The 21,937-nt window shown below is 35.6% G+C and overlaps 2 protein-coding genes across 4 annotated transcripts in view; both read right to left on the bottom strand.

The window, feature by feature from the left end:
- Positions 1-12: 12 nt before the first annotated feature.
- LOC144449225 (putative tRNA (uracil-O(2)-)-methyltransferase) lies at positions 13-7,186 on the bottom strand. Its single transcript, XM_078139735.1, has 9 exons — positions 6,772-7,186; positions 6,046-6,175; positions 5,499-5,718; positions 4,627-4,803; positions 4,029-4,207; positions 2,139-2,322; positions 1,104-1,695; positions 565-681; positions 13-470 (listed from the first exon to the last, which is right to left on the bottom strand). Exons 1-9 carry the CDS (start codon positions 7,184-7,186, stop codon positions 211-213), a joined length of 2,274 nt encoding a protein of 757 aa, XP_077995861.1. The 3' UTR covers positions 13-210.
- Positions 7,187-7,850: 664 nt separating this feature from the next.
- LOC144448808 (transcription elongation factor SPT6-like) overlaps positions 7,851-21,937 on the bottom strand; it is a 34,638-nt gene continuing 20,551 nt past the window's right edge. For all 3 annotated transcript variants that reach the window (XM_078139112.1, XM_078139111.1, XM_078139113.1), the window contains exons 19-33: positions 21,139-21,274; positions 20,563-20,700; positions 19,716-19,883; positions 18,450-18,577; positions 17,569-17,776; positions 16,773-17,069; positions 16,449-16,589; positions 15,694-15,889; positions 14,870-14,985; positions 14,391-14,513; positions 13,663-14,014; positions 13,445-13,525; positions 12,375-12,529; positions 11,760-11,971; positions 7,851-11,471 (exon numbers count right to left, since the gene is read on the bottom strand). In XM_078139112.1, coding sequence (XP_077995238.1) covers positions 11,312-11,471; positions 11,760-11,971; positions 12,375-12,529; positions 13,445-13,525; positions 13,663-14,014; positions 14,391-14,513; positions 14,870-14,985; positions 15,694-15,889; positions 16,449-16,589; positions 16,773-17,069; positions 17,569-17,776; positions 18,450-18,577; positions 19,716-19,883; positions 20,563-20,700; positions 21,139-21,274 — 2,611 coding nt within the window. In that variant the 3' untranslated portion in view covers positions 7,851-11,311. The remainder of the gene's footprint in view (positions 11,472-11,759; positions 11,972-12,374; positions 12,530-13,444; positions 13,526-13,662; positions 14,015-14,390; positions 14,514-14,869; positions 14,986-15,693; positions 15,890-16,448; positions 16,590-16,772; positions 17,070-17,568; positions 17,777-18,449; positions 18,578-19,715; positions 19,884-20,562; positions 20,701-21,138; positions 21,275-21,937) is intronic.

Raw genomic sequence — 21,937 nt, 5'->3', positions numbered from 1 at the left:
AGGTTTGTAAATACCTAGGTTTACAATCATAACCTAAATATATTTTGACATAATGTAATAAGAAATTGATTTTCATCAGCTGAAGACTGTAAATACATTATGTAAATTTGTATTGGCTGAAGGATTCCTATGGTACAAGTAACGAGGTTTGTCAACACCAGGAAAAAACTGACTTCGAGATATTACTACAGATGCAACCAGTATATCCTATTATTTGTCAAAGCTAGGTCTTTCTCTTAATTCGTTTTCACCATGTGCAAATTGACAGGTCTCAGCTGATCTAGGACAGCTGTCAGGATGATTTGAATAAAACCAACATAACTTTGTCTTGTGGAGTCGTACTGGGTCTTTTGCAACTGTACTGTGTGATTTCATTGGGTTATTGGTTTTTCCCTTCCCTGCCTTTGTTTTATGTTTCCTGATTGGTTCTTTTCTTGACCAATCACGTAGCTGGACCACACCACCAATGACTGCAAATGTAATAAGAGATATAATGAAGTATCTTGAACACTCGATGACTGTTGGAGAGTATCTGGGTGGACATACTTTGCACTGTAAACTTACCTTGGAACACTTGATGACTGTTTCTGAGTAATGTTTGCAGTCCACCACATTCATTCTTTAATTGTCCAAGTATAGAATGATCAAACATTGCTGCAACCTGTGGTAATGGTAGTTTACCTGGAAGTAGAAATAACAAATATACAATGTACACAAGTTACACAATTATTCTCATAAAGCCTGTATTTCAATTCCATGCCATGTGTTTATCATTGTAAAATTCTTGTTTGCAATTGTAGCTGTGAAGTAATTATTGAGCAACCCCCCCACCCCCACCCCAAGTGATTGGATATGTGATACAAAAATGAATGAATTGAAATTTTGATTTTGTTATCTTTGAAACCGTGCCTTAGGTACAACCCCAAAAGTAAGTGCTGCCTCAATTACAATCCAGTAATTTTGCCTTATATCTGGTAGAAACGCTTTCGGGAAAACGTGTCTTCAAGTGTGTCTACAACTCTAGATAATTAGTTACCAGTGGCTAAAGTCTAACCTTCCTTACAATGTGTATATATTAACATACTGTAGATTAATTCACATACCTCCTTTATTCCAGTATATTGTATTGCCATCTTCCCATTTCACTTCTATCTTGTCTTCTCTCCCTCGCAGCTCTATCAAAGTGTTGGCAATAGTATTGGTGATATGATCTCTCAAGGCATAGTCCACAGCTGAGCAGTTTCTAACTACTTCTGTCTGACTTCTTGGTTGAAAATTTTCCACCCAACTGGCAGTGGAGCTTGCACCCAATCCACTATCATTTGTTTGTTTTTGAATGCCCACTGTATCTAGAGATTCCATCTTGTCACAGAGTTTACTGACAACATCAATGTCACTTGATTCACTTGGACAATGTTCAGAATCATGCGTCACATGCCTATCAGGTGACATATCTTGGCAGTCGTGTGTCACATGATAATCAGGTGACACATCCTTGCAGTCTTCTCTACATCTGTTTTCCTGGCTGTCACATGATACATGACCAGGATGGCAATGTTTTGAACCAAGTGATTTCATCAGATGTGCTGATGATAGTCCCTGTTGACATCTCTGACTAATGAATTCCTGTATGCGACTTTCAACATGTCTGTGTTCTTCAATATTATATGTCCGTATAGAACCTATTTGACATACCTGTGTACACGATAGGGGAGGGGAGGGGCAGGCAGAGAAAGAATGAAATGTTAGAAAAATCAAGGTAATATACAGATAAAAAATATGAAATTCATTCTATAGTATATTATAACTATGGACATGTTTCTGTATTAATTCTGAACTCCAAGCATAAATAATTGATGTAATATATTCCAGCTAAATCACTCAGCCTCCTTCAGCTGTTATCATATTTCGCGTAGACTTATCATATGTCACATGTCATAGGTAAATCTGAGTTTGGAGCTAATATAAAGTATGATTCCAGAGCAAGGACACATTTTTGTTGTATGGACATGATCAGTACAGAAGGGGGCATCAAATACATAACAGTTTGATATGTATGTGTACCAAATCATATGGTCAGAGTGTCCAATAACCTTTCAACTATACAATTTTGTATTTGTTTCCACATGACAACTTACCCTTTTAGTGGATGGAATTCTCATAGTGTCTTCAATGACTTGAAATCCACACACCTTACCAATGTCCATAATGTAATTAAGATATGTTCTGTACTGAGGTAGTCCTGCATTTGTCCTTTTAAACTTGCCATTGAAGTCATGGAAACAGCACGGTAATACAAAGTAACGGTTGTTAAAACTGGATCTGAAACAAGAACAAGGGTGCAATCATAGTCTTTGCTTGTAGTATCATAAAACAGTATGCTACACTACCTACAAGATAGCCCAGTGGTATTACAATAGCTGGTATTACCACAAATAGTATGCTACACTACCTACAAGATAGCCCAGTGGCATTATAATAGCTGGTATTACCATAAATAGTATGCTACACTACCTACAAGATAGCCCAGTGGTATTATAATAGCTGGTATTACCACAAATAGTATGCTACACTACCTACAAGATAGCCCAGTGGCATTATAATAGCTGGTATTACCATAAATAGTATGCTACACTACCTTCAAGATAGCCCAGTGGCATTATAATAGCTGGTATTACCATAAATAGTGTGCTTCACTACCTACATGTACAAGATAGCCCAGTGGTATTATAATAGCTGGTATTACCATAAATAGTGTGCTTCACTACCTTCAAGATAGCCCAGTGGTATTATAATAGCTGGTATTACCACAAATAGTATGCTACACTACCTACAAGATAGCCCAGTGGTATTATAATAGCTGGTTTTACCATAAATAGTGTGCTACACTACCTACAAGATAGCCCAGTGGTATTATAATAGCTGGTATTACCACAAATAGTATGCTACACTACCTTCAAGATAGCCCAGTGGTATTATAATAGCTGGTTTTACCATAAATAGTATGCTACACTACCTTCAAGATAGCCCAGTGGTATTATAATAGCTGGTATTACCACAAATAGTATGCTACACTACCTTCAAGATAGCCCAGTGGCATTATAATAGCTGGTATTACCATAAATAGTATGCTACACTACCTTCAAGATAGCCCAGTGGCATTATAATAGCTGGTATTACCATAAATAGTGTGCTTCACTACCTACATGTACAAGATAGCCCAGTGGTATTATAATAGCTGGTATTACCATAAATAGTATGCTACACTACCTTCAAGATAGCCCAGTGGTATTATAATAGCTGGTATTACCATAAATAGTATGCTACACTACCTTCAAGATAGCCCAGTTGTATTACAATAGCTGGTTTTACCATAAATAGTGTGCTACACTACCTTCAAGATAGCCCAGTGGTATTATAATAGCTGGTATTACCATAAATAGTGTGCTTCACTACCTTCAAGATAGCCCAGTGGCATTATAATAGCTGGTATTACCATAAATAGTGTGCTTCACTACCTACATGTACAAGATAGCCCAGTGGTATTATAATAGCTGGTATTACCATAAATAGTATGCTACACTACCTTCAAGATAGCCCAGTTGTATTACAATAGCTGGTTTTACCATAAATAGTGTGCTACACTACCTACAAGATAGCCCAGTGGTATTATAATAGCTGGTATTACCACAAATAGTATGCTACACTACCTACAAGATAGCCCAGTGGTATTATAATAGCTGGTATTACCACAAATAGTATGCTACACTACCTTCAAGATAGCCCAGTGGTATTATAATAGCTGGTATTACAACAAATAGTATGCTACACTACCTTCAAGATAGCCCAGTGGTATTATAATAGGTGGTATTACCACAAATAGTATGCTACACTACCTTCAAGATAGCCCTGCTGCACTATCATAGTTTGTCATACTTACAGTGATCTACAAACGTAACTGATACATATTTAACTACTAGTATCTAATCAGCTCAGGCAATTTCACATGTGACCTTTAACCTCCTTACCTAGCAGCAATGACTGGTATCCATGGCGTTAGTTCATCAGAGTGGTTACCAATTAACCAATCATAGTCGGGGAATAATGATGTATCTGATGGAGTGATGGTGGTCTCTTCAAGATGTGTATTAGAGCCATATAAATCCCATATCTTTCTTTTCCTAACATCGATACCTTTACCAGGATGCTGCGCAAGACACAAACAAGCTGACACTTATGACCATAAACATGTCTATGCACCATAAAAATGTTAGTTAGTTTTTGCTAACAGCAATGTCTAACACTCATAACATTTTAATGAATATTTTTATTTCCTCCTTATGGATTGAATTCACCTATGTATCATGTATGTATGTGTATGTTTTTTTGTGTGTGATGAGTGTATGATGTTATGATATATGTCACGTGAGTGTACAAGATACATGTGTGTGTGTGTGTGTGTGTGTGTGTATGTGTGTGTGTGTGTGTGTGTGTGTGTGCATGTTATGTGGATATGCGTGCGTGTGTGTGTGTGTGTGTGTGTGTGTGTGTGTGTGTGTGTGTGTGGTGATGTGTGTGGTGATGTGTATATGTGATGTATGTGAGTGTGATATCACTGCTACTTACCCCTTCTGAGTTAAGTAAATGTACCAACAAACCATTGCCACAACCAAGATCTACAAAAGACTGCCTCTTGGAAAGCTGTTTCTCCTCTCGTTCTTGTTCCCATAGTAATAATAGGTATGTTGCTATGGCAATGTCCTCAAACACAAACTTTTGTGGATCAGTATTCTCTGGCCAAACCTTCAGAGTAAACGACAGAGAGGGAAAAATGATCAATGAACAAGTACTACAGTATGTTGATTTCATTTTCATCATTTTTGCTAGTCTGTTTTTTCCACTAAATATACTCATAGTGAAAACATTGCTTACTCAAAATACAATGCATAATTTAGGTCCAAAACAACTTATTTTTCTTTTCAGTGACTTTTCAATCCCTTGAAAAAATATTATTCAAATAGTAACCAAATCCACCCATTTTGAGCAATTCCTTATTTTAGAGGGAAGGTTACTGTACAATTATGAATTAGATTGATGGATACATCATTGTTTGTATGCCACGCAATGCTGTCACTTACACCAACCAACAGAAGTGTAGAGCGCCCTCAACGATGAATCCATCAGTCAGGTTGTCAGAGGCCAAGTGGTCAGCTCATATGCCTCTTACCATGGCAACCTTGGTTCAAACCCACCTGGTGCCAGCTGGGTTTGATTTAAAATTAACCAGGTCTGTACGTCAGAAGGGTGACCCTGCCAAACAATGCAGGTTTTCTCTGGGTACTCCAGTTCTTTCTATTTTTCAACACAAGAGCATTAGGGTGCTGCTCAGTGGTGACATTCAGACCATTCAACAAATGTCCAAATTTATTTGAATGAATAAAGATTATCATTATTATTATCATTTAGTCTAGTGTACAATGTACTTATGCCATACTTACTCTGATCATATCCGGGCCATATTTCTGTTTGAGTTGCTGGTACAGTGTAGTGTATTTCTCAATGTCTAATACTGACTTATTACTGACAGGCGTACTGGGATCGCTTACTTCCATCCAACGTACAAGTTTAGGAATAAGTTGCTGTAGAAGCCAACATGATGTAGGGTTGGTCACTCCATTGATAAACTCTTGTTTGTTGTCATGCACACATAGTTGCACTCTAGGAATTGAGGAAGACACTTTATTAGATTACTCAGGTATGTATCAGAATATGTCAGTATTATGTACAAACATAATACTGCCTGTCACCATCACTATTCAATTCTTTACCCATCCTGAGTAAAAATTATGTGATGTGAAATCATGAAATGACTTTTCAGAACCCAAAGTTGATGAAAATTTCCTGGAGTGGCGTTCCTCTTTAACCAATATTGAGAATTGGTGGTTTCAAGAAACTGATGATTAATTATTCAAATTGAAAGAGAATAAAGATGTACGAGCTAAAACACAAATATCAAATAAAAGATCAATATACATTGTTATTTACCTTGCACAGGAATTATCATCATCACTTTCAATAAATGATATCTTGTACGCATACACAATAGAAGGTATACTCTCCACATCAGGTTTTGACTTTTGAAAAGATAAAAACGTTGCAACTTTCAGAGTTTTGTCTAAAAAAGATATAAACCAACAAAATGAATTTTATTGAATTTTGTTAATGATTATCTGGAGTGATAAATTTCTTAACAAATATCTACACATATTTACCTCTGAGTTTAAAAGTTCTAGCCTACTTACTTTACATTTTCAGATAAAAGATTTTCAGAAACTTCCATCTCTAGATATAGTTCACATGAACTGCTTGCTGATGGAGTATGTTGGGACTAATTCTGACATCGCCCCTTTCCTTCTCTGGAGAAGTGGGTGGGCAATGGACATGCGCATGTATGCATAATGTCATTTGTACTATGTCAGAACTAAAGTCCTGACTTTTAGTAGCTCCATGCATGAAGTCATTTGTATGATGTCAGAACTAAAGTCCTGACTTTTAGTAGCTCCATGCATGAAGTCATTTGTACTATGTACATTTGTACTATATATATATATATATATATATATATATATATATATATAATCAAAATGGGCTTAGAGTCTGTAATAAAGTTTTAAAAAATAATAAAAATAATATTCAACATGTACACAAAAATATTTTTAAAAGCAATTCCTGAAATACTAAAAAGAGAAATAATTGCAGCTACATATTTACCTAAAATGACACACTCATTTATCGCTTGGTTTCTGTCCAACTGTTTTGGTAATAACTTTCTTATGCAAAATTCCACGTCTCGTCCATTGCCATGGTTACTACATGTTACATCATCATCGTTTTCTGATTGTTTTTGCCCGTCATAACTTCGAGGGCAAAGGAGATGGTTCGTCTCTAGGGATTCCTTGGTCAAACTTTCACAAACAAGAAGTATTCGCTCTTGTCGTAGAAACGTCAATGCAACTCCATATGGCAAAATTGTCCGATACAAAACTGCAGTGCCACAGAGTCGTCTGTTCACAACGTGTGGTTTTTGTAGCCAGATTTCGATCGCTTTCCAAAAGGACGCAGTTTTTCCTTTGCTTGTTATTGCACCAACTTCGTCCCATGCACTTTCATCAATAAAATCTTCCATAATAGACCACCAATTCACGTAAAACTAATTAAAATACAGTTGTACATGTACGCGTGTATCACGCCGTGCATGGATGTTTAAATGGAAGTCGCCATTTTCACCTTTGACATCAGCAGGATGTACAAATGCATTATGGTAGTACAAATAATGAAAATTAGTCAAATTTAATAGAATGCGTGGATCTCGTCTAAAAATTAGATCTACTTTCACTCCAAAGAATACTTTACAATGATTTTGATTTTATGGTCAACATTTCTATATCTTCCACTCCACATGCTGTATATAGGTAAAGGCGTGTGAGAATAAGTTGCCCTTCTTGTTCAAGTTTGACCTAGTGAGGTGAAATGCTATTAATTGCTAAATAGATATCACATGACTAATGTGGTTTTTCTGTTCGCTAATGTTTTGTCTTTTGTTAAATAACTGAATACAATCACTTCCTGTTCATCCATTTTACCTATTAAATAACCCCCTATACTCAGATTTGTTTCCAAATAAGTCTTGGCATGTATTGTGTATTTGCATTTTGTACGCAGATTTAGTCCAAATGGGGACCACAGTGCCATTTTTTTTCAACTATCCATGAAACTTTTACAATCATCTCAACTGCAATTAAATTAACACAACTACACAATCAGGAATAAAATCAATTGTTCTTTATTGTCTAAGATTATACAAAACAATACAAAGTAAAGGAATATTTGATGTCATTATTTTGAGAGTAACTATAGTCAGGCCTTACATCTCAAGGTCAAATCCAATATTACACAAATCCTCTGTTTGTGCAATATAGTGCAAATGACAACTGAACATGGCCTCTTGAACTGCCCATTTTTTCTTAGTCTAGGATAGTTCTCTTATTTCCAAACTTGAGGTGCACTCTTAAAAGAAAGCTCACTTTCCATCAACTTTCATGAAAATGTAGACTAAAGAAATGATTCTCCTCCATTGTCTACATAAATGTATCATTTCTTTAATCTTATAGCCAATAGGACTATACGACAGTCATTGTGAATAAAATCAACCATCTTGAATAGTCAGACACTTGATTACAGTCAGCCATTTTGAATAAAGTCAGCCATATTGAATCAAGAATATCTTCTGCTCTCTCCTAGACTTGCAAAGGATGATGACTCATATTTTCCAACTCTGGTACAAACTGTACATTGTCTTTCATAGTTTCACAAATTTCATTTGGTTTCATATTATATCTTATATGAGCACATTTCTATTTTGCACAAAATATTTATCGAAATTAAAGTAAAAAATTTTGATGTGGCAGAAAAAGCAGTAGGGTAACTGCAAAGCATGACTAGGTAAAAAGGTAGTTGAATGAACACAGTTTCATGTGATATCAGTCAATAATTCATGATGGAAAGCTCATGCATTTATTTGCTGAAAATTTGGCAGTTTTAATAGAGTATAGAAAATATTCCACAAATACAACTAACTAATGGAGTATACAACATTCAGAATACAAATATTTCATCATATTATCAAGGTTGAAATAACCAACAAGTGTACACGTCACACTATTGCCACCTTCTTTGCAGTTAAAGAAGAATAAATCGTGACTCTAATTTGACACTCTATGACAGAACAAATCTAATATTGCTCAACTACTCTGCCATGTGTGACCTTTGACCTATGATGTCATACACAAGAATCTGGTCACCGACATTCTAGTCCATAGAATTTAAAACAGATATACAGTATCATACTTCCAATAAAGTTCATCAATGTTGTACGTTAACAGCCAGATTTGCATTAAAGGGGCAACTCAGACAGGAGACTATAGGCAATTGCAGACTGCAAACAGGAAATTGAGAATACAGCGCCCTCACTCAAATTGGGGGTATCATCACCTCAGAGTACCATTTCTTAAGAGCTTTATCCCTTGGTATTCTGTAGAAGTGTAAATCAGGGATGTTTTTTGTATTGTTCAGACATCAAGGAACAGCAGTGCTCTATGATTAACCAAGTAACCTATACCATGTATACCCCCAAGGTACACACAGACAGGAAGTAGAGCGCCACCAAGGTACACACAGACAGGAAGTAGAGCACTACCAATGCAAATTTTGAAAAGGCCTAGTCAGGTGATATAAACATAAATACCAACTTAGTTTGACCCTATCAAACAACACAGGTTTTCTCCAAATACTCTGGTTTGACAGATACTCTGGTTTCCTCCTGCTTTTCAACACTAGGGTGCTGCTAAGTGGTGACCATTCAACAAATTTATGCATTTATTTGGATAGATAAATATTACTATTACTTGGCTAGTTGGGGTTATTCAAGTAAAAAGATTAAAACCAGTAGTACTCCATGTCACCACACAGTCAAGATGCTCCCATAGTTTTTAAGCTACCCCTTTAAATACATCCAAACTTTCTTCTCATTTCAAGGTTACAAGATTCTCATCTCATTTTGTGAAGTTTTGGAGTTTTTCTTCTCAAAATTACATCACAGTATCAATTTATCATAATGAAAACAAGAATTGGGGTTGTTTTTGTTTTTGGTGGTTTTTTGTTGTTTTTTTTTTTTGGGGGGGAGGTAAAATTGTACAGTTCACAACTTACAACATTAAGGATCATAATAACGTAGTCTACAGAAACCTGTACATAATTTTTTTCCATATAAAAGTTATCAAATGTGAAATAAAGTCAATCACAACATGGTGTCAATGTCACACTATCTCACTCGTGTTTGACATTTGTCTTACAAAAGGAGTGTATACATCACCATCATTATGTCACTTTGATCACATAAAGACTTTATGATCACAGACCATATAGACATATACAACAAGCTTCCACAGGTTGTTGTTTCATAGCCATTAATTCTGTACTGACAAAGATAATACACAACACTTTAGGTACTATTTGTATCTCATTGTACAAACATCAAATGCCATGAATATGTGGCAATCATGTCAAATCTTGTGTACAAATGTATTGAAATGTCTTGCATGTGTACACTGTCTGCATTCTGTATACAAGCATCAAATGCCATGAATATGTGGCAATCATGTCAAATCTTGTGTACAAATGTATTGAAATGTCTTGCATGTGTACACTGTCTGCATTCTGTATACAAGCAATAATAGTACTTGTTATGGGAGGAGCAAATACACATATGTTGGCATAGGTAAATTTTGGACAATGTATAGCTGCTATTTAGCATTGATCCAACAGGTCTTAAAAACTCATGGTTGTCCTTAAATCTAATGTCTATGGCTTATCAAAATTAACAAAACTAAAGTTTCTCCTATTTGTATATAGAAATAACTATTTCTTGCTAATTTCATCCAAATAACTAACTAGTGACAAAACCTAGTGCTAATTCCAATACATGTATATTGCAATAAAAGAAAGTCATTAGTGAACGACATTGAAATATACAAAGAATCATGGAATGGCAAATATGCCAGTCTTTGAAATAAATAAATTATGATAAACATTGCAGTCAAACTCACATGTCTGCCTTCAGAATATACAAGTATGACGACGCAATGTTTACAATGACAGCATTTAACATTTACTAATGTCAGATGCATCACATTCAAAATGTTGTCTCAGCTAACTAATCCATACTTTGTTTGTTTGTTTGTTTGTAATATTATACTAGTCACAAATGTGTTTAGTCTTTAAACTGCTCCATGGTTTGTATGTAAGTGTTCATCTTTGCAAACAATTCCACATTTGGTACATCATGCTTTACTAGTCAGACAGTGTTTGTCTTTACACATCTTGTATGAAATATCATACTAGTAGACACATGTTTGTCCTGGTAAACTTCACATTTATATGTAATATTACACTGGTCAGAAAAGTGTTTTGTCTCAGCAAACTACTCCACAGTATGAGTGCAATATTATACAGGTTAGAAAAGTGTTTCATCTCGGCAAACTACTTCATAGTTTGAGTGCAATATTATACTGGTCAGAAAAGTGTTTTGTCTCAGCAAACTACTCAACAGTTTGAGTGTAATATTGTACTAATCAGGAAAGTGTTTCATCTCAGCAAACAATTCTACATCCTGTATGCAGTTGTATACTAGTCAGAAAAGTGTTTTGTCTCAGCAAACATCCTGTATGTAGTTTTATACTGGTCAAAAAGGTGTTTATTTATCCTGTTCATCAATCAGTGGTGTTGCATCTCCAGCAGCTGGTGTACTTTCTATCATTGGACTAGGTTCAGTTTTCTCTTCTGCTCTCTTCTTGGCCCACTGTGCTGCTGCTTTAGCCCAGTCCATAGCTGGTGCTGCAGATGCAGGTGCAACCCTGGGTATACAGAAAATATAACATCTTGTAATGACACATTACTCACAAGTGATTATATATCGTAACACTTTCTTTTTCCCTAATACTGGTTGTCTTTGTGCAACATTTCTGTTGAAAAGGTCTGCCAAATGTGTATAATTGAAATATGACATACTCTTATTGAGAATAGTGAGTCAGAAATACTACATTGAGACAAGAGAGAAGGGGGATAGCACCTTTAAGTGCTGCATAGTTGGGGTTGGGTGGGTACAGGCTGTACATTGTAAGATAGAATACAATATATCTTACCTTTGTGGAGTACGTCTAGGTGCTGGTCTGGGTTGGGTGGGTACTGGTTGTACATTTTGTACAGTATTGGACGTACTAGCAGCTGATGACCAGTTTTGTCTTGGTGTGGGTTGGTACTGTGGTGTCTGTATTGGGTTGGTTTGTGGTGTTTGAATTGGGTAGGATGGTGTCAACAGTGGTGTCTGGATTGGATTCTGTGGTGTGGCAAATGGCTGAAATAGACAATAATACAATTTAGTTAAACTGTGTAATTGCCAGCACTACACATGGTAAACAGCCGATATAGACTTAGTCACTTTTTAAATTACACAGCATACATTTCTACATACAAGTGGTAGAACTAAAGGTGAGAAATGGATGAAAACACAATGTTACCATCTTTTTAACAGCACATACATTCTAACAAAGCCTCTAACACTGGATGACTTGTCTATATGAATTATTACTGTAACAATTCCATACTAATCACCCAGGGCTTCTAACTCCATTGCTAGTGTCCTGACATAACCATTGATTTATTGGACTCTCCTTGTATCTACCTAATCAGGTGCATAACTCTTGCCATCTGTTAAGCATCCAGTCAATAACACAGTGTCTTGATAACACACAACTTACCTGGTTTCTATATCCTGACACAGAGCCAAACTGACCACCAGCTACTAACTGTGGAGTAGCATTGGGATTCTGTTGTCCTGTCATGTTGGCAATGGCAGAGAAGACTTGAGATGGGAATGTACTGATAGCTTTCTGTAATAGACTGGTGTCCACGTCTATAAGACAAAATAACATAATTATAATTTAGAATCTCTCTTGTTTAACATGAATTATGATATATTCTGAACAGATCTGGGCGGGGACTCCCTTGGGTACCTCCCGAGATCTATAATATAAACTGTATACACAAAGATATTAACCCCTTCAATACTGAAAACATTCCCACCAAAATTATTTGAACAAAATTCTTGTTTTTATGTAAGTTTTTGGCATACATCAACTTCATTTTAGACCGAAATTAAAGAAATGTTATTTCGTAATAAAGTAATATTATTGTAATTATGAAAATATTTATATAAATTGGGTCCCCATATTATTTAAAACTCGTCTCTAGTCATGAAAGGGTTAAGATAATGGTTAAAGCCTTCAAGGTGATAACAATATCATACTAGATATGAACTCCTAGTATTTTGTCACATTGATTCTATATTGTAACATTCCTAACTATAATCATGTCCAAGTTACCATTCTTTCATCTGAGTTCTATAACATGCTATGGTACACAATACATACAACTGACCCAGTGTTTAGTCATCTTTGCTAGATCATCTTTACAACTGCAAACTGAACGATGTCTCCTCAAATGATGCAGCATACTTCAAGTTTCCTTTAAACTTTTTAACATGTGTATCTAATATTGTGTATGTCAATGAGAAGTGTTTATATTTTGTCAAGTAGAATAGAATAAAGTACTGGGTTTGTATTATGCTATAAACTGATGTGAGAACAGTTGTCAACATTATACATTGACTTTTGTAAAGACATCCGGGGTCTAATCAAAAAACATCTCATCTGGGTTATCACTGCACTACTTAGTAAGGTGGATGTACAGGAAACATTGTGTAATACTTAGATAGGATATAGCGTCTCTTTGATCTGTTAAAATGAATTCTCCACTTCTATGTACTTACTAGCGAGATTGAAACCTCTGCTACTACTTGGTGTATTCTCAGTATGTGATGACATAGGTGTGTGGTTTCTTGGTGTAGCTCCTGCAACAATAAAACGCACGGGAGATGATTACTTTCAAAATGGGTTTATTAGAAAGTTTTCAATAAAGTCTTTATTCATTTTGCACTTTAGAAATTACTACAATGACTTAAATAGATTATTTTAAATGTTTTCATACCTGGAATTGGGTCCCTGAAATGTTCTTTGAACCACCTAAGAAGTGAGTTCAATGATGGTTGCATTCTTTGTCTGTATCTGAACCCATCTGGTGTAACGGTTATATACTCATACCGTTGTTTTATTCTGGGTTGGTAGCCTAGCATAAACTTTCCAGGATAATCTTTACTAAGGCTCATAAAATAGGGAATCTTTGAAGGGGCTTTCTTCTTCTCCTCAGACAAAATCTTTTCCATGACTTCCCGTTTTCCACCCTGTGTATCCTTGTAGTATTTGTGGGAAAGTACATCTCGTACAAAGGAAGCCATGGGTTGAACGTGTCTGGCAATGATTTCATCCAGGTCTTCAAACTCCTGATAAAGATACGGATACAAATCAGACGAACATTTCTCAATGAAAACATGATACACAATGTACCTGATTTTCCTTCAGTGTCACGATGGGATAAAACGATTTGCAAGTCATCAGAATTTGTGCATTAGAATTCACCATTTTAGTTACAGGAAATACAAGACTTAGTGTAACTATTTTTTTAATGAACAAACATCACAGGTTTTAAAATATAGGAAAACAGTCAATTTGTATTTCGTGTTTCATAGATTTTATTTGAAATAGTGTCCATACAGAGGGCCAGCATATAACAAGTTTAAATGAACAGGATTAGTGAACTCAGTACATTGTGTGTTAAGTACAATCATCTTGCTTTACGAGTACATAAGGTAAACTGACCTCATTGGCAATCCAGAGAGACTGTCCAAGGCTGAACGCATTTTCTTTGCCTTCTTCCCTGACATCAATATGTTGATATATTCCATCATTTACTTTCCAGGTCACTGTTAAATGATTCTGACCCTGCAAGACAACATCATCAATTCAAAAGTTGAATTATGGAACTTGCAATCCGGACTGAGCATGCTCAGATGCAAAGGACTATGGGATTATCTGTGGTTATCGTATTACCTAATCTGGAGCTACCGAAAAAATAAACCTCCCACAATGGTCAGGGTAACTATGAATTGATCATTTGTGGTTGCAAACAATGTAACAGTATTGTTTACGATACCAATTCATTAGTATTTATTATCACATTTCCCATGATGCAACATTCAACATGGTGGGTTTCCAAGTTCCCTATTGGCCCCCTCAGATTGGGATCGAAATTTGGTTGAGAAAAACAGTTGTTATTGAAAAATACATCAAACACATACCTTGCTACTAGGCCTGACAACAACTTCTCCTTGTTCCATGTTTGTCATCATCTTTTCTGTTTCTTTGTAATTTATATTATGGAACGATGGATGTACTATAACTCTTTTGACATATGCTGGGGAAAAAAATTATCAAATATTTTAGTTGTTATTTGCAATGTATGTGAATGAAAAATAATTAAAACTACAGATGAAATATAAGAAATACATTAATCTTATGATCGGTAGTGCTACCATTCAATAGTTAAATAGTTTTTCCATTCAATATTTAGTTGAAGCTGCAGCACACACCTTGAGAAATTTATAATATTGAACCTTAAAATGTACCTTCTTTTCAGATCAAAATAAAATGATAAAATTGTAAATTTAATTTATTACTCCAAAAATTTGCTTGAATTAATTCTATATTAGTTTTGAACTTAGAGTGTTAATTTTTACTTAGATATGATTCCAGAGGAAGAAAACAATATTTTTGGTTGCAAGAATTAGTTTGATAGAAACCTAATTTTGTTATTTACTATTATTTGGGTAGTAGAAAGTATAATACTGACACCATACATTTGGTGACATATTCCTATCTCAGTCATTTTTCTGATAAACAATATCTGGGAGTCAGAAATAGTTGCTTTCATATCTGTTCCAGTCAGGATGTATGACTGCTGAGATTTGTTTTTATACAATTCACATCACTAATGAAAACGGTGGGAAAACATTGGATTGGAAAAATGTTTTGGAGAAAACTAACTTAAGGTAGATTTTCTATTCATGTAGTACTCAGTAAAATATGCTAAAGTCAGGAAGAAACTGAAGAGTTTATAACGTACTACTCCTGTTCTTTTTGCTTTTACTCTCTTCTTCAGCTCTCTTTTCTTTATATTCAGCTTCGTGATCATAGTAGTCATCTTTGGTGGGTAGCCATTCATTGTTTTTATCAGCTAAGTCTGATGATTTACAAGTCAGGTCAATCTGTATCTTTTCAATGTCTATCTTTGTGATTCTACAATGGAGTGACATTCCATGCTGTAAATAACGACACAATCTTAGTTGGTTATGGGTTTCAAAAGTCAATCAAGTACCATTTGTTTCTGAATGAGTAAAGTTCCTGGGCAAGATCTGAACTTTGACTGTGCCCCAATCAACCCTGCTGTATAAATGTGGACCTGGTAGGATAGTGGTTGCGATGTGAACGCCGTAATTGCATGAGCTTATAAGTTATAGAGGCTGTAATGGATTGTATGCTCCCCAGGGAGGTGTGCCAACATAGATCTGTGCCAGGGGAATAATTTTAAAACACTGAGAACAACATAGGAAGGCACAATATAAGAACTTACACTATCATTATTATGGTACTATTACATTTTATGTCACATACATAAACTTCAATGATGAGTATACAAAAATATCACTTGGCAGGTCTCGATATGAATTGTATTTATGATTAGTATACCCATATAAACATCTATTTCCTTTGACTTAACAAAGACAGTTTTTTAGGATAATCTTTCATGTTTCTGGTGAAGCAATAGTATTAAAACTGAGTGTCTTCACATCATTGTTGGTAGAACTAGATAATTCATACCTTGACTCTTTCTTCAGGGTTCTTCACATGTTTATCACTGATCATTTTAGTGGGTATGAAACCAGTGACTCCATTGTCAAGTCTTGTCTTCACACCTACAGCCTGGCCAGGACATTTGTTACCATCAAAATGACTCCATACCTGTATACATAAATGGGATACTACTAGTCAGTACACATTCCAACATCTTCCAACCACACACAGACAGGTTTGGATACGTGTCAAATGCATGAATATCAGATGTCAAATTTTAGAGACCAAATTTATCATTTCATTAGTAAAAATGAATAGCTAAGGAAAATACAAATGACTGTGAATACAAACCTCTGATAAGTCAGGGAAATCATCTTGCAGACAGAAAGGACACTGCCATAATCTTGTTTCACTGATCTGTACTGGATCAGCTTGGTCTAATTGGTCACCTCTAGGTCTCCTATGGGCAAACCCTGTCACTCTGCACATGATCATTTTACCAACATAGAAAGTTTCTGGGGTTTCTTTGGTCAGCATACCAAATCTCTCATCACTGGTAGGAGAGTGGAAAGGTACACGTAGATCCTTGTATCGGGAATTCAGTTCAGCACGTATGTCATACAAAGTAATGCCTTTGTTACCATAACCCTGTCAACAAAATATATTTGTGTGATGAGACAATGTGGACCAGTGGATCCTGTCATGTGTGCAGTAATGAAAAATATAACATCATTTTCATACAGCCTTCAGTGATTGGCTTAGATCATGTCACCAGATATCGACTATTGACCCATAGTGACCTCAATTTGCATAGCGAATGCACTTGTCATATCCTATTTTTCCTAGGACAATGATCATGTAGCAAAGGAATCCTATCAGTGATATGCTTTGACAATGGAAAAAAGTATGTGTCTGAGAATATGATGTGTTATAAAACACTTATTGCCTGGCTTTATTTGGGCACTAGTAGACATCATACTGCCCCTCATGTTGTTATGTACCAACTATTTCAGCCTTGGGGAAATAGTTGCAATGTAACAACCCTTAGGGTAATAGATGTCTACAAGTGCCCTCATAGTCAGGCAATAAGTCTCATAAAGTGTGTGGTAAATAGAGTAATCTTCAACCAAATAATTGATGGACCAACCTGTCTTTCCAACTCCTCAGCAAATGCATCTAAATCCAGATCTTTCAACTTATCTGGATTTTCTAAGATTTCATCCAAAGCACCAGCAGGGTTATTTTCTTCTGCCGCTTCATCATATTCCAGGGCATCAACTGCCATTTTACGAGCCCATTCATATGTCTCAGGGTGTACACGAGATCCATCTAACACTTCAATGTATGAATCAGTGCTGTAGCAATACATAAAATAAAACCAAGTGTTTTCATACTTATCATCTCATGGACTGACTGAGTCAGTCATACATACATACAGACACAAAATCATGACCTCTGCCAGGCTGAGTATCATGTCTGTATATATATATACAATGGTGATAGCTATCCAATACAAACAATATAGGTATTTATTAATTGCATCTTAAGAAACTTTTCCATGACACTTCTAAGTATTAGTATCAAATTCTGACACCTCCTGGAAGTATCACATGTCAGGATAATTTACTATGAAGGGGTCAGAATTGTTTTAAATTCATACAGACATTAATGACACTGCCCTTGCTCTTAGTCTTACCACAGGGTTTACATTACATCTCATAATTTGTCCTTGGACTCAAAGTAATATTTTGCAGCTGAGCCTGAACTGTGTGCAACAGATATGAAGATTTAACAATGTCTAAACAACAAACAGATTACATTGCTTCTATGGCTATAAAATATCAGTGATCTATTTTGCCAAGTCTGAGAAACCCCTATAACAGAGAGACAAGGCAATGTGGTACAACTGGCATACAAATTTGTACCATAATTTTGTTTGGAAACCATGGTTAAAATAACCAAGGAAATTGGTAGATTTTACAGTTATCACCTTAGCAGAAATGCTGAAATGTGTAAGCATAGCCTTACCTGTCACCCATAGCATTGGTATCTATTTTGATAAAGCCTGCACAGTTTATGAACACTTTAGGTCCCATGTTACATGCTGTCACCAGCTGAGTTCTGTTTTCAAGTCTCATGTTATTGGACTTTAATTGCTGTAAGAGAACATAGGACCATACCATTAATAACTACCATAAAAGAACACAAGACCAGACTATTAATAACTGCCATAAAAGAACACATGACCATTACACCATTACTAATACTGTAAAAGAACACATGACCATACCATTACTAATTGTTTTAGAATGGACATAGTTCAGAATATTGTGGTTTATATGTTATCTTAGTTCAAAATGGAAAGTGATTTATAATACTGTTCTCATCATTAAAAGTGTTCAATCATTGTTTGTTATTTCTATATCAGTTATGCTACCCCACCAAGAGTGTGACAATCAATTTTGAATGTCTATTTGTAGATTTCAATGGCAGAGTTAGTTTCTTTCTGTTAGTTTACTGTATGGAGAGTGCAAATTTTGGGGGAGCCCATTTAGTAATGACTAAAACAGTTTGAGTCAATTACCCGCACGGCATCCACAGGTGCTATGCATTGCCGAGCCCAGGTGACTGGGTTAGAGTTAGACTGGGTAAGTCTGTGGAAAGCCAGTCCCACCGCAATGCGATAGCAAGCATGTAACTTGTCACATAGTCCAAAACCTGAATGGAGTTCTGTACAAATGGGTGTATATATGTGTGTCTTAAAAGAAAAATTGATGGGAGCAATTCCAAGCACAAAAATATGTTACACCCAATCTGTGAAATTGCTCAATTCATGAAATGGGTAGGTAACTTTGCCCAGTTCATGAAATTGGCAATCATGTTGCCCAGGTTATGAAGTGGGTATGGTAAGATATGCCCAGTACATGAAATGAGCATCTTTTATAGGACACACACAAAAAAGTATAAGAATCAAACAACTTTATTATCCTGTATTTACAAACTCATCACTTCACAATTCTTATTTTATTATGATTCAGTGTAGCTTGTATTTTTAATAAAGTTTGATAATCAACACCCCAGTTCAAAACTATTGGCCCCAAAGTTTAATTTGGCCCCTTTTAGATCGTAATCTATACTCTCATTTGCATACGGTTGACCATTCCATGAACTGGGCAAAGTTACATGCACATTTCATAAATTGGGCAATTTCACGGATTGGGTGTAACATACATATTAAAAAAAATAAACATAAGCAATTAAAACGTTTACTGTAGCCATGGTAGAGGTACTCACCCTGATAAGATGTGTACCTTTTCTTGGTCCAAGTCCACAAACAAACTGTGCTAGCTGTGCAGTATGTGGATGATTGATAGCTTTACTGATATCCATGCCAACCTCACAAGTACGGTATACAAATTCTAAGTAGATATTATACAGGATGTCTTCCTTGGCAACGTGATCCTGAATAGAAAAAATGAAAATAAAGATATTGAAGTCCTGAGTGGAAAGATTAAAACATTGAGTCCTGAGTGGAAAACTTAGAACATGAATTTGATGACAGTAGACAAGACTATGAAATTGTCCATTGAAAAGCAGATGTAAATATTCACCATCACAATGAATTAGAGTTCATGAAAGTTACTTTGAACAGGGAACCTGGAAGAAAAGAAAACTGGATAACCTTTGCAATACTCGACACTACAAGCTCTGAATATCTGGCAAAATTTTTACTCTGTTCGTAGAACTTCATAACATCAATAAAGTGTTTTTAGTAAGGATAGCATGCAGGTAAAATCTACCTGCTTCCTTAATCCCTCGCCTCAACACAGACGAAGCCATGGTGGATACCTGGTGAAAGCTTTGGTAAGGGTAATTAAATTTTGGTGCAATACAAAGTTAAATCTATGAACTTTTGCACAGGTGAGCTTTCATCGCACTTTTGAAGAGAATCATTACCCTTCTTCTGCCATTAACGTTGCACATCTTACTTAACACAATGGGTATTGTGTATAGGAATATTTCTTACATGGATCATATTTCTCATATCAATCATATTTCTTTTCTTGTCAAGTTTGAAGGAGAAAAACTGAAAAATAATTATCAACATGTCTTAGACAGATAGAATTACTACACAACTAACCTGCAATGGGTGCATTCGTAAACACAGGATGTCTTCATCGGAATTACAGAGTCTGGAAAACTCAATCATTGGGTCTTGTAATCGACGTGCAATGGACACAGCTTGACGTAAATAAGTAGGGTATTCGCGGTACTCACTCTGCAATAAAGACAAAGTGTAAATTATTCAAAAAAATATCTAATATCAAACTTGCAAATCAACCATCTTGAATGGTGCATTATGGGAAATATGTCAGGTATTCACAGAACTCAATCTACAATAACAGCACAAAGTACAAATCATTCAAATAAAGTCTAATAGAAAACTTGCTAATTCATCCCATCTTGAATTATCTTGAATGGTGCATCATGGGAAATGTGGTATCATGTCATTGATAAATGTGAATTAATCAATTTGTAAACAAATCAGTCCTAGAATTTTACCACCTAGGAGCATCATCATAAGAATACCAATCACTGGATTTCTTGATTTATCAAAGACTTCCACTCAATATGACTAGTGGACTGCAGTGGGAACTAGGAGCATTTAGTGTAGAATACCTACTGAAAATACAGCTACTGGCCAGATATAACTCACCTCACACATCTTGGAGTTAGCATAGACCACAGCTAAACTGTTGTCTATTAACTCTACATTGATTGGCGCCATTTGTTCTTCAGATTCTAATTCTGCTACACAATTCTTGATATCTTCAATCACATTAATAGCATCTCTGTAGTAATGAAAGGTTAACATGAGTTCTACTTTGGAAAGGAATAAAGACAACTAGCTGTGAAATCAGAAATCTACATCCATCGATTCATAATCTCTATAGATTCATTTTATTACAGTGTAGAAGGGAATTGTCTATTCTCATTTATGCATAGTGTTTTTGCTACAGGCAATGAGTCGGCGAAATCTACCCAAGTTCCCCCATAACTTTTAATACCAAGTTTACCATCCAAATTATGGTATAATGTATGAAGAAATGATGTCATTTTCACATTATTTCTCACTTCCTGTTACAGGAGTTTTAAAACCTTTAACACACACTGTGTGCCATAATCATGGATATATCTGATTCCTCACCACAACACGAAATTGCACCCCCCCCCCCAATAAATTACAACTAATGCAAGAACTTGGGACATAATAATAGGCCTTTAAAAAATGTCACACATTTTGTTACTACTAGTTTTAACACAAGTTGTGCAGAGTCAATACAGATCTCTTTACATTTGCATCACTCATTTTAGTATTCTGAAGAGTATGTCTTGAGGTCTCGCAATAACTCAACAAATATAACTATCTCACAATACAAATGAAAGCTTGTACATTATACTAAATTATTACATTGGCAATAAAATAAGATGAATTGTATCAACTTGTAAAGAAA

The sequence above is a fragment of the Glandiceps talaboti genome, chromosome 18 (genome assembly GCF_964340395.1).
Source record: "Glandiceps talaboti chromosome 18, keGlaTala1.1, whole genome shotgun sequence".
NCBI classification, from domain to species: Eukaryota; Metazoa; Hemichordata; class Enteropneusta; family Spengelidae; genus Glandiceps; species Glandiceps talaboti.
This window is presented reverse-complemented; position numbering and strand designations above follow the sequence as displayed.